The sequence below is a fragment of the Oncorhynchus masou genome, chromosome 29 (genome assembly GCF_036934945.1).
Source record: "Oncorhynchus masou masou isolate Uvic2021 chromosome 29, UVic_Omas_1.1, whole genome shotgun sequence".
Taxonomy (NCBI): domain Eukaryota; kingdom Metazoa; phylum Chordata; class Actinopteri; order Salmoniformes; family Salmonidae; genus Oncorhynchus; species Oncorhynchus masou.
In genome coordinates, this window is record NC_088240.1 from 12,315,844 (window position 1) to 12,329,707 (window position 13,864).

Consider the following 13,864-nt stretch of genomic DNA (forward strand, 5'->3'; position numbering starts at 1 on the left):
ATAGTGAAGAGATCGAAACTATGAAATAACATATGGAATCATGTTGTAAGCAAAAATGTGTTAAACAAATCAAAATAAAGATTATTCAAATGAGCCACCCTTTGCCTTGATTACAGTGTTGAACAACTTTGTAAAAATAAAGAAAAATCCTGGAATGGCACCAGTAAATCTGGTACTGTAAATTTAGACTGGTACTGTATAATGAACAAAAATATAAACGCAAAGTGTTGGTCCCATGTTTCATCAGCTGAAATAAATGATCCCAGAAATATGCACAAAAAGCATATTTCTATCAAATTTTGTGCATATGTTTGTTTACATACCTGTTAGTGAGCCTTTCTCCTCTGCCAAGATAATCCACCCACCTGACAGGTGTGGCATATCAAGAAACTGATTAAACACCATGATCATTGCCCAGGTGCACCTTGTGCTGGGGACAAGTTTTGAGGGAGCATGCAACTGGCATGCTGACTGCAGGAATGTCCACCAGAGCTGTTGCCAGAGAATTTTATGTTAATTTCTCTACCATAAGCTGCCTACAAAGTTGTTTTAGGAATTTGACAGTACGTCCAACCGGCCTCACAAGCGCAGACCACGTGTAACCAAGCCAGCCCAGGACCTCCTCATCTGGATTCTACACCTGCAGGATTGTCTGAGACCAGCCACTCAGACAGCTGATGAAACTGTGGGTTTGCACAACCAAAGAATTTCTGCACAAACTGTCAGAAACCGTCCCAGGGAAGCTCATCTGCGTGCTCGTCGTCCTCACCAGGGTCTTGACCTGACTGCAGTTCGACATCATAAGCGACTTCAGTGGGCAAATCCTCACCTTTGATGGTCATGCTGGAAAAGTATGCCCTTCTTGAATATATCCCGGTGTCAACTGTACAGGGCAGATGGCAGACAGTGTGTATGGCGCCATGTGGGTGAGCAGTTTGCTGATATCAACGTTGTGAACAGAGTGCCTTATGGTGGTGGTGGGGTTATGGTCTGGGCAGGCATAAGCTACGGACAACGAATACAATTGCATTTTATCGATGGCAATTTGATTGCACAGTGATACCGTGACAAGATCCTGTGACCCATTGTCGTGCCATTCATCCACCTCTATCACCTCATGTTTTAGCATGATAATTCACAGCCCCATATCGCAAGGATTTGTATTCCTTGAAGGTGAAAATGTCCCAGTTCTTCCATGGCCTTCATACTCACCAGGCATCTCACCCATTGAGCATGTTTGGGATGCTCTGGATCGACATGTACGACAGCGTGTTACAGTTCCGGCCAAGATCCAGCAACTTGGCTTAGCCATTGAAGAGGAGTGGGACAACACTCCACAGGCTACAATCAACAGCCTGATCAACTCTATGCGAAGGGAGATGTGTCGCGCTGCATGAGGCACATGGTGGTTACACCAGATACTGACTGGTTTTCTGATCCACGCCCCTACTTTTTTTGGTTTAGGTATCTGTGACAAACAGATGCATATCTGTATTCTCAGTCGTGAAATCCATAAATTAGGGCCTAATGAATTTATTTCAATTGACTGATTTCCTTATATGAACTGTAACTCAGTAAAATCTTTGAAATTGTTGCATATTGCGTTTATATTTTTGTTCAGTGTACTTTAGTAAAAGGCTTTGCTAATCTATATTCTGCAGTCACTGTTGTACCGTATTTCATAATGCATTATAACTCCTCCACCTTTTTGCCACAAATACACAGAATTATTGGTGTCCCAACACCCGCCAGACCATCCAGCCAGCCAAAGTCAGTTGAATCTGCCTCACAGAACTGGAGATCCTGCCCCCAACTATAGCTGTGGACAGGTGCTCACGTGACCCGATTAGGAAAAACTCTATTCTGTGTTAACACAGACAGCCACATTCTGATCTTTTGCCCAGTTTTATGCCAAATATCTGACCTAATTAGTCAAAAGACCAATTAGTGGCAAAAAAAAAATCAGAATTGGGCTGTCTGTGTAAACAGCCTAAGTGATGTACATATAGTGCCTTCAGAAAGTATTCACGCTCCCTCAAAACTTGAGACATCTGTGGCATTGTGTTATGTGACAAAACTGCATATTTTAGATAGGCCTTTTATTATCCCCAGCACAAGGTGCACCTGTGTAATGACCATGTTGTTTAATCAACTTATTGACATGCCACACCTGTCAGGTGGATGGATTATCTTGGCAAAGGAGAAATGCTCACTAAAAGGGATGTAAACAAACATGTGCACAAAAATGTAGAGAAATAAGCTTTTTGTACATACGGAACATTTCAAGGATCCTTTATTTCAGCTAAAGAAACATGGGACCAACACTTTACATATTGCCTTTGATGGGGGTCACCTTGGGGTCATGAGAGGGGCTGCACCAAATGATTGATGTATTATAATAATTATGCTTATGTTGTATTAATAGAAGGGCTATAAGACCCTCCCCTACTACATTTATAGGGTCCTGAACCACAGATTAGCAATATATGCATTATAAGGTTTAATACTGTTCCACAGTTCTTTTCTGGTCTCTGCCTCTTATAGAAACGTTCTGAGCAGATGTGTGAGCCATAGCGGTCAAAACAGGGTGTCTGTGAGAAAGTGCCTCAAAGCTAAAAGAGATACATAGACACAGACCCCTGCAGGGGAATAAATAGATAAGAGACAAGACAGACACACCACTGTAAGCCACACGGGAATGGAAAATTACTGCTGAGCCCTTAGAAAACACTGGAACTATTATTCTCTCCTGCAAGTTTGTATAACTGTATATGCATGGGCTTGGTCTCATGAGTAGTAGGTGTTAATGTAGGCAGTTACATCACTATGGGTTGACCGCAAGCATATTAAAGCAACTTTTACCTTTTTTATTCTTACTCTGAAACATGCGTGCTGTGTTTCCCTTGTCAACTTCTGTCTGCAATTGCATTAATAAAGGTTTGATTGATTTACTCAAAGATAGTCTGATTGCTGATTTCACCAATAAGCCAATGATTGACAAGGAACAAGGAACCTACCCCAACACCTTTATATTTTTGTTCACTAAATTGCACAAAAATGATATATGGATTGGATTTAAAGTATTGTTTTCCCTCTACTCAACCTGCCTACCACCCACCCCCTGCCCTTCATCCACAATATTTCATGACCCTAAACCTGCGGGTTATGAGTTAACCCGCACATACTAGTAGACATCAACACACACACAACACACACAAGCAAAATCAGTGTTAAATCATCAATAAAACAGTAGTTTTGTTTACAATATTCACCTAAAAGTGAATTTTATTCCCTTCAAAAACATTTAGTCTTTCCTTAAAAAACTGAAATATAATTCCTTTCGTAGTGCATCACTCCTAAGCAGAGCATTATATTCTCTGGGGGAAAAGGAAAGATACGATTCACCCCGTTTCTGTTATTACCTTTGGCAAAAACATCTAAACCCAAAACAGGCAAAGCTTTATACAAAACAACACTCAAATAAGCAACCCCTCCATTATATATAAAAAAACATACTTAAAGAGGCAATCATATATCTAATCACTGTGCTTGCCAAAGATTCCTCTCTGCACATAAACATTATGCACCTCACAGACCTGAAGTCAGTTCCTACTGGTAGTGACATCGGGGCTAAAACCATGTAGCTATGCACCTTGTTAATCCTCTCCTGCGTATCAACAGGCCATCAGTGACAAAGTCTAGAGGAAAAATATAAGATGAACAGGGAGTGTTTTTGAAAATAAATTAAAAGTCCTAATTTATATATTTTTTAAAATAAAATATCCCTTATAACCTTATATTTTTTTGGTATTTGCTGCATTCGTGGTGCCATGGCCATTATCAGCAAGTGGGTTACGCCCAGTGCAACCTGGGTAAAAAAGACAGTCCCATGATGCATCCTGCTGCCAAGCAATCTAACCAATCGCTGCCATGCGACAAGATGATCAAGCCATTTCATATGCATGCTTGTGTTACCTTACAAGGCTTGAAGTGCTATAGATTGTCTATCTCGCCCTGTCCTAACCCAGTCTTTGGCAGGAGTGTAGCCTAGAGTATGCAGTGACGACAGGTAGCAAGATGCCACTTAAAAATATAATGGAGTTACGCTTGAAAATGAATGAGGAGGTACTGAACAGTGTGAACTGGCTTGTACATATCATTCCTTACTAATATCTGATAGAATCCTCCAACCAAAGACAAGACTCTGCAGGATATAACATTGTGAGGTCAGAAGGTCAAACAGAGGCAGGCACTATCAGGGTTTGTGCGTTCATGTCCGGAGAAGGGACCCATCTTAATAGTCTAAAACTGGAGTCCTCGTCCCCCATCTCCTTTTATCCTGCCTGACTGATTCAAAAACAATGGACAGGTGAAGGCGATATGGTGAATGCCTAATGGGAATTTGCTTTCAAATGTCCACTTTTGCAGATGCCATAAAGGTGAAGTAAAGGAGTCAAGGGAAGAAAGCCAGATAAGACTCCTGAGATGTACCCTACAATAGATGCCTGAGAGACCTAGCCTTTTGTAATACTTCTATGGAATTTATTTTAGAGTTTAGCGTGTTAGTTATTGAAGCTAGACCACACAGACTGGACCAGGCCTATAAAGCTCAATAGAGTGTGTTATTAAGGCCTTGGTGACACAGGACACAGATAGAATAACATGGTGTTGTGGTGATGTCAATAGTCTGTCTCCAGATTAGAATATAGGAACATAGAAATAGAATGTATAAAACAGTTTGAGGGTTGCCTCAATTTATACATGAAATGATGTGGCACTATAACCTGGCAGTATGACTGTATGGATACACTGTTGTCGATATGACAAACAAAAAAATTACAAAAGACAAAGGAGGCTTCAAAATAATGAACCTTCAAAACTACCCCTCAAAGGATCTCTGTGCTGGCTAAGCATTGGTCATCTCCAACTACGACGTACATTTCTATGGGCACTGGGGAGTGTCTAGGGGCAAAGGAGTGTCTCGTATTGATGACCTAACTTCAGAACGGGGTTGAGTGATAATTGTTGAAAATATGCGAGTGCTGGAGAGAAGAGACGGTGGCGCGTTTTCTTATATGTGGCTCCCTTCTGCTGTACTGACAGGGATCGAACAACAGAGATAGAGGTGGCTGACGGGAGATGGAGTTCACATGTTCTGGACTTTCATGGCGTCCTGGGGCCAGTTGTAGGTGTCCTGTATGAAGGAGTCGTAGTCTGGGCTGTAGACGTGGGAGAGCACAAACGCCTCCTTGTCCTTGGGCTCCGGGTACAGGGAGGCGATGTTGTGTCTGTACGCATAGTCCACCACCTGAGGGATTGATAAAGATTGGTAGAGAGATTGGGAGAGAGAAAGGGAAATGAGTTAGAGCGCTGATGTATTGATATGGAGAAAGTGTCTTTCTCTGCAGTAACAAATCGGCGTGGAGGTGGGAACTGGGAATATAATTCTGGTATTGATAATGGTTTGTGGGGAGGTGTCAGTCTCCAACCTTGACAGCAATCTTAAAGGACACCTCTCTGATGCTGTTGAGGGGAGGGTAGAGTCTCCCTTCGGCTAGGTGCTCCTCTGTTACCATGTCAGCTATCGCCTGAGTAAGAGAGAGAAACAGAAAATGAAAAAAAGTAGTGAATAAATGAGGAGGGAAGGATTTGGGCAAGAGAAGAAAAGTGAGGCGAGAAAGGGGATTATGGGTGACAGAAAGAGAAGAGAATGGAAAATAGAAATTAAGATGTGACATTAGGCCTCCTGGGTGGCGCAGTGGTTAAGGGCGCTGTACTGCAGCGCCAGCTGTGCCATCAGAGTCCCTGGGTTCGCGCCCAGGCTCTGTCGTAACCGGCTGCGACCGGGAGGTCCGTGGGGCGACGCACAATTGGCCTAGCGTTGTCCGGGTTAGGGAGGGCTTGGGCGGTAGGGATGTCCTTGTCTCATCGCGCACCAGCGACTCCTGTGGCGGGCCGGGCACAGTGCGCGCTAGCCAAGGTTGCCAGGTGCACGGTGTTTCCTCCGACACATTGGTGCGGCTGGCTTCCGGGTTGGATGCGCGCTGTGTTAAGAAGCAGTACGGCTGGTTGGGTTGTGTATCGGAGGACGCATGACTTTCAACCTTCGTCTCTCCCGAGCCCGTACGGGAGTTGTAGCGATGAGACAAGATAGTAGCTACTACAACAATTGGATACCACGAAATTGGGGAGAAAAAGGGGTAAAAAAAAAAAAATTAATTAAAAAAAAATATATATATATATATATATATATATAAAAAAAGATGTGACATTAAAATAATTTGAAAAAAGTGTGTGTGTGTGTGTGTGTATTTCTCTTGATCAAGTCTCTTCCTCTTTCGGGAACTTGATTTGTATTTCGTTTAAATGTTTTACAGAAGTTTGTCTTTTGTTGAAAATGTCAAAATAAAATAAACAGTTACCTCCGCTGTGGTGAGGAAGATGTCGTCAGAGATTTGGCGTACCCCGCAGGCGATGACGCCAAGCGCCACGCCAGGGAACACGTAGGCGTTGTTCCCCTGGCCGGGGATGAAGGAGCGCCCATCAGCCAGGGTCACTTTACTAAAAGGGCTGCCACTCGCAAAGATGCCCCGCCCCTGTGAGACAGAGAGCGTTCATTCCATTTCAGGTCATTCTATTTCTATGACAACAACAATATTTAGTAAGCGTACATTCAGCGGCACTCAAACAAGGGAACAGAGAGTGAATCTCTATTCTCTAGGTTAGGGTCAGAGTTCAGAGTTTTAAAGTACCTCGGTGAGTTGGTAGCAGTGCTCGGCGGTGCACTCTGCCTTGCTGGTGGGGTTACTCAGGGCGAAGATGATGGGCCTCTCGTTGAAGGACGCCATGTCCTTGATAATGTTTTCATTAAACGCCCCTGCGATGGCTGCCACTCCTGCATATAGGAAACGAGCACTGATTACAAGTACTGTTCTTTACCATTCGGCCATCAGATTTGCCACCAATGTTCTTTCTTTATCCTAGCCCCCATCCCCGCAGGAGGCCTTTTGCCTTTTGGTAGGCCGTCATTGTAAATAAGAATTTGTTCTTAACTGACTTAACTAGTTAAATAAAGGTTAAATAAAAATTAGAACAAAACATACATATGATCCTGAGATGCTCTGCAATGTTGATTATCTGTTCGTTTCAATTCAGCTTCTGAGCTTAGCGGCATTATGAAGAACATGTTGTGTAATACTATGCTGCCAGACTCTCTTGGCTAAGAGTTGAGGAGAGACTGACTGCATCACTTCTTCTTAAAAAAAATAGACAATGTGTTGAAAATTCCAAATTGTTTGCATAGTCAACTTTCACACAACTCTGACACACACACTTACCCCACCAGACATGCCACCAGGGGTCTTTTCACAGTCCCCAAATCCCGAACAAATTCAAGAAAGCTTACAGTCTTATATAGAGCCATTATTGCATGGAACTCCATTCTATCTCATATTGCTCAAATAAACAGTAAACCTGGTTTCAAAAAACAGATAAAACAACACCTCGCGGCACAAGGCCCCTCCCCTATTTGACCTAGATAGTTTGTGTGTATGCATTATTATATGTAGGGTGTGTGCCTTTACAAAGAAATCTATGTAGTTTTGTCCTTGAGCTGTTCTTGTCTATTACTGTTCTGTATTATGTCATGTTTTGTGTGGACCCCAGGAAGAGTAGCTGCTGCTTTCGCAACAGCTAATGGGCATTCTAATAAAATACCATCTACAAAAAAAAGTAAGGTCAAGAGAAACCAGAGACGTGTTCTGTGGGCACGAAATTGGGAGACATTTTCTGAGACAAAGGTGGCACTAAAAAAATGTTCTCATTTAGGCCCTAGTACATAACCCAGGTGAGCCCTAGATACACAGGTGCGTCCAGCTGAGCCAGTAGGTGATCATGGGGACTGACCGATGATGGCAGTGGGCTTGATGGTGTGCACCACCTCCTCCAGAGTCTTGATGTGGGCGTGGTCATGGGCAAACTCCTCCTTCTCATGGTTCAGGTTTCCTCTGCCCTGTGGGTCGCATAATGATGACATCAGTAAATCTGACATACTACTGGATCCTGTTCAGGAGGGAGCAATGTTGTGAATGTTGCTGATACAAATGACTGACCTTCCCTATTCTACATGACAGTGCAGCATGACTGTTCTACATATGACATTTCTATCTGAAACTCTAGGATGTTGCATCCTACATATCTATATGGACAGCTCAGGAGAATGCTTATCAGCTCAGTGTTTTGAAGATATTCAAGTGTATTAGGAGCAATGTTCCCTCTAAGCTCTGTAATAATGGTATGGGAATAACAATGCATTTTATTTAGCATCAAACAACATTTTCAGTCACCTCCTTATCTGAAGGACAAGTGGATAAACAGGTTAATGTTTTGCCCTGCGTGTTTCGTTTTCAAAAGTCTCATGGAATGTAAGCCTACATTGAACACCACACATTGGCTGCTACTGTAGTCTGAATAATAGGCCCCTCTGGTAAGCCTACATTATGATCAAATAGCCACAGTAGCCTACTTTACCACTGTCTGAAACTGTAACTTAAAGCTGGTACACAGTATGCACGTGCTGGAAGTTGCACAGAATTTGACCAATGTTCAAGTTTGCGCTCAGCAGAACTGAAATTTGCTCAGTGCCGAAAATGTTTTGAGGGAACATTGATTAGCTATGATATTATGGTATTGCAGTTACCTTGACGATGAGGCCCCTGGAGTCGACCATCCAGATCTTTTTTGCGGCGTCTGTGCCGGACACTCCCTCCTTCGCCATGGCCATGATCAGCAGGTGGGCGATGCCCAGTGCAGCCTGGTCAAAAAAGACACATCGTCCCATGATGCATCGTGCTGCCAACCAATCGAACCAATCATTGGCATACAACATGATGATTATAAAGCCATTTCATATGCATGCTTTTGTTACCTTACAAGGCTTGAGTCAAGAGAGTGAGGTTTCCAAACGTTAATAAGTCTTGGACAAAGAGTTTATAATTAACACAGATCAGCACGTTTGTCCTCTTACCTCCCCTGCTCCCTGGAACACAAAGGTGTGGTCTGACAGTTTGTTCTTGGTGATCTTCAGAGCAGCCAATACTCCAGCTACTGCTACTGAGGCTGTCCCTGGGAGAGAGCGAGTTAGAGAGGGTGATAAACACCAGGGATGGGTTGTAAAAGTTGTGATCGGAATAGTTTTGCACATCTATCTTTCAACAAAACAAAACATTATATCATGCGTCATCAGGAGGTCATCAGTGAGCCACACAGCCTACAAATCCCAATACCTGTCTCGGGAAGGTTTAACATTTTTTATTTATTTAAGATGTATTTATTATTTTGGGTTAAAAACACTCCAGGTCACTCTTGCACGTCTGAAACTAAACAGAAAGTATGTCGAAATTATAATGGACTTTTACGTTTTCAAATTACTGCCCTCAATCTGGCCCGCAAATTGCTTTTGACGAACAAATCGGTCAGGAAATGTTGAAATCCTGATATGGCCCTTGAGTAAAAATGATTGCCCACCCCGGTCTAGCGGGTAGGAGTAGATTTTGGATAGGGCCAAAGAGTGAGGGAGAGAGCGATTACCTTGGATGTCATCATTGAAGGTGCAGTAGTGGTTGCGGTACTTGTTGAGGAGGCGGAAGGCGTTGGAGTTGGCAAAATCCTCAAACTGGATCAGACAGTTCATCCCGTACCTGCAGCGCAGAGTAGTGAACGGTTGGTCAGATAGTCAAATTACACAGCCACACACACACACACACACACACACACACGCCACACACACACATTACCCACTTGTCAGTAACTGCCTGCATGAACTCATCGATGAGATCATCGTACTCCTTTCCTCTGACCCTCTTGTGCTTTAGACCGATGTACAGGGGGTCTTCCAGGAGCGCCTGATCAAAGATTAAACATCATCACCTTCACACTCTACGACAAGGAGCAGGGTTTGGGTTAAGGTTCGGTTTCAAATCAGATTTTAGGACTTTGTGGTGTGGCTGTGCAAGCTAGTGACCACTCTGCAGAGCTGCCTCAATATATCTCTATATATCAGTAATCTCAATAAATGACGACCTTTAGGGAAGTAAGGGAAGTAACTAAGTGATAGCGGAGCCCTGAATTCCAAACAACTTCTAGTGACACATTTAGTTCACAAGGTAAGATACTGCCTTTTCTATATGGCTGGGTCAAATGATAAGGACCATGATATTAGCCAAAGAAGGCCTATCAGGCCTGGGTGTTTCCTCATGGAGTGTCCCAGTTGAAGTACCTGGTTGTCGGTGCCCACGTCCAGCAGCACTGGCAAACACTGTTGGGGTGGCACTCCTCCGCAGGCTGTGTACAGGGCCAGTTTGCCCACGGGGATGCCCATGCCGTAACTTCCCAGGTCACCCAGACCCAGGATACGCTCGCCGTCCGTCACCACAATGGCCTGTGGAATACACAAACACGGTTTGGTTCACCTGGTGAAACTTCTAGTCTCCAGCTAAGAGCCTTATGATGTTTACACCCTCATGTCTACATCCTGTACCATGCAGTAAAGCAAAGCTTGTGTGTGTGTGGTACTCCTCACCTTGATGTTCTCCTCAGGCCAGGAGTTGAGCATGGTGGCGATGTGACCTTTATCGTGGATGGTGATGAAGAGACCTCTGTGGGATACAGTTTAAGTCCGAAGTTTACATACATCGTCGCCAAATACATTTAAACTCAGTTTTCCTGGCAATTAATCCAAGTAAAAAGTCCCTGTTTTAGATCAGTGAGGACCGCCACTTTATTTTAAGAATGTGAAATGTCAGAATAATAGTAGAGAGAATGATTTATTTCAGCTTTTATTTCCTTAACTAACATTCCCAGTGGGTTAGAAGTTTACATACACTCAATTAGTATTTGGTAGCATTGCCTTTAAATTGTTTAACTTGGGTCAAACGTTTCGGGTAGCCTTCCACAAGCTTCCCACAATAAATTTGCTGGATTTTGGACCAATCCCCTTGACAGAGCTGGTGTAACTTAGTCAGGTTTCTAGGCCTCCTTGCTTGCACACACCTTTTCAGTTCTGCCCACATATTTTCTGTGGGATTGAGGTCAGGGCTTTGTGAAGGCCACTCCAATACCTCAACTTTGTTGTCCTTAAGCCATTTTGCCACAACTTTGGAAATATGCTTGGGGTCATTGTCCATTTGGAAGACCCATTTGCGACCAAGCTTTAACTTCCTGACTGATGTCTTGAGATGTAGCTTCAATATATCCACATCATTTTCCTGCCTCATGATGCCATCTATTTTGTGAAGTGCATCAGTCCCTCCTGCAGCAAAGCACCCCACAACACGATGCTGCCACCCCCGTGTTTCATGGTGGTGATGGTGTTCTTCGGCGGCTTCGTGGTCCCATGGTGTTCATACTTGCATAGTATTGTTTGTACAGATGAACGTGGTACCTTCAGTCATTTGGAAATTGATTCCAAGGATGAACCAGACTTGTGGAGATCTACAATTGTTTTTCTTGATTTTCCCATGATGTCAAGCAAAGAGGCACTGAGTTTGAAGGTAGGCCTTGAAATACATCCACAGGTACACCTCCAATTGACTCAAATGATGTAAATGAGCCTATCAGAAGCTTCTAAAGCCATAACATAATTTTCTGGAATTTTCCAAGCTGTTAAAAGCCACAGTCAACTTAGTGTATGTAAACTTCTGACCCACTGGAATTGTGATACAGTGAATTTTAACTGGAATAATCTGTCTGTAAACAATTGTTGGAAAAATTACTTGTGTCATGCACAAAGTAGATGTCCTAACCGACTTGCCAAAACTATAGTTTGTTAACAAGAAATTTGTAGAGTGGTTGAAAAACAAGTTTTACTGACTCCAACCTAAGTGTATGTAAACTTCTGACTTCAACTGTACATGCTAACACTTCAGAACTACTGAGCTACTATTATCACACAACAATGCCCTGTCTCTCTCTGTGTGTGTCTGTACGTGTGTGTGTGTCTGTACGTGTGTGTCAGTGGGTCATGTCTACCGTGGTCTCCTGAAGGCCAGTCCGTACTGTTGGCAGGCCAGCCCTACTGTAGGCGTATAGACGATAGGCATGAACTCCTCTACGTCAGACGTCAGCAGGCGGTAAAACAACTTCTCATTCCTGTCCTGCAAAGTCATCAGCAAGATGTACCTGAGAGAGAGAGACAGAGAGAGAAATAGTGATAGGGAGAGAGAAATAGAGAGTGATAGGGAGAGAGAGAAATAGACAGAGCGAGAGCGCAACAGGAAATGTAGGACAAGGTGAAACAGAGCTGAAAGTGATAGTGATGAGCGTGATAGTGATGATAGTAATAGTGATGATAGTGATTATAGTAATAGTGATGAATATGATAGTGGTAATAGTGATAATAGTAATAGTGGTGATAGTGATGATAGAGTTGATAGCGTTGCTATTTTAGTGATAGTGATGATAGTGCTAGTGATGATAGTGATTAATGATAATGAGGGGGAGGAGAGTTTCTGTATTTCTGTCTGAATGTGCACTTTTAGCCATTGTGTGTTGTATATGCAAGTGTATTATTTGTATCTGTGTGTGTGTGTGTGCTCACTTGTCGAGGGGGTTGCGGCCCTCGTAGCTCCTCATGATGCGGAGCACCTGGACGTCCTGGGAGAGGAAGACTGGGGGCAGCAGGCCGTGGATGCCCAGCTGCAGGCGCTCCTGCAGGGTGAAGGCCATGCCCTACGGGGGGGGGGGGGGTGGAGGACCACATATCCAACATTAGGATTGATCTCGCCAATGTTGTAGCATTGGTTGAGCTAGCTGTTGCTCACATAAACACCCAGCTATCAGGTGTTGACAATTATTGTCCTTCGATAAAGAAGCTGTGGTGCTTTAGCTATGTTGTGGTTCTGATCATGTCTGTAGCATTCCTTTATTAGGCCTATTACATGAAGGGAAATTCTTATGGTTTCTCAGCGGGCTGATTGGGTCGTGACTTTGGGATCTGGTTGTGGTTAGTGCCACTCTACTTTGTCATGTCATTCTGGAGGGGTGTGTTTCAGCATTTGGGGGAGTGGAGGTCATCTATTTATTCTGTCCAATGGGATAGGAGCCTGAATTCCCTCCCCCGTGAACCCTCTTCGAATATCTTCTTTCCTCTTTCTCACACACTGGCTCTACCTCTTCTTTCTTCAATGGAAAGAACTATTCTGAAAGCCAGAGAGGCCCGTCATGGAAACAAATCACAAAATAAAAACTGTTCACCAACTTGCTACAGTAAACATACCAGTGTCACTATGTAAAGTTGTGATAGTGTAATGTGACACTTGCACCTGTGGTTTGGTTTCCATTAATAATAAACACCTATTAATGTGTCAATCACAGTGACACTCTCCAACTATGAGATGTTAACCTTCAAATGGAACCTAATCCACTTCCTCATTTCAGTGTGATACGAGTGGGGAATTTGAACTGAACTTGAGCGCATTGTTTAAGGAACCTAAGAACTGTTTGATGGTGTGACCGTCAAATCATTCAATATGTTGAAAGGTGAATGGGACTGCGTTAGAGTTGATATGAAGCGCGAGTTTGATAAGATTAATGATCATTATTCTACAACTGAGCTTCACACAAACTAAATTCAAGTACAAATATAATTATTTCAACAACACATACAACTAACACACAAAAAAAAATACTAAATGGAAATACATTATTCGTATACTTATACATTGCATTCAAGAAAGTATTCAGACCATTGAATTTTTCCACATTTTGTTACAGCCTTATTCTAAAAGTGATTACATTGTTTTCCCCCCCCCTCAATCTACACACACTATCCCATAATGACAAAGCCAAAAATTGTTAAGAAATTTTG

At 43.1% G+C, this 13,864-nt stretch overlaps 1 protein-coding gene across 1 annotated transcript in view; it reads right to left on the reverse strand.

Annotated features, from left to right (window-relative positions):
* Nucleotides 1–2,275: 2,275 nt before the first annotated feature.
* LOC135518999 (NADP-dependent malic enzyme-like) overlaps nt 2,276–13,864 on the reverse strand; it is a 30,461-nt gene continuing 18,872 nt past the window's right edge. The window contains exons 3-15 of the mRNA XM_064944020.1: nt 12,596–12,726; nt 12,028–12,177; nt 10,580–10,655; nt 10,277–10,438; nt 9,799–9,902; nt 9,589–9,698; nt 9,026–9,123; nt 8,699–8,812; nt 7,906–8,011; nt 6,753–6,895; nt 6,423–6,596; nt 5,490–5,588; nt 2,276–5,308 (exon numbers count right to left, since the gene is read on the reverse strand). Of these exons, the coding sequence (XP_064800092.1) occupies nt 5,147–5,308; nt 5,490–5,588; nt 6,423–6,596; nt 6,753–6,895; nt 7,906–8,011; nt 8,699–8,812; nt 9,026–9,123; nt 9,589–9,698; nt 9,799–9,902; nt 10,277–10,438; nt 10,580–10,655; nt 12,028–12,177; nt 12,596–12,726 (1,629 nt within the window). The 3' untranslated portion in view covers nt 2,276–5,146. The remainder of the gene's footprint in view (nt 5,309–5,489; nt 5,589–6,422; nt 6,597–6,752; nt 6,896–7,905; nt 8,012–8,698; nt 8,813–9,025; nt 9,124–9,588; nt 9,699–9,798; nt 9,903–10,276; nt 10,439–10,579; nt 10,656–12,027; nt 12,178–12,595; nt 12,727–13,864) is intronic.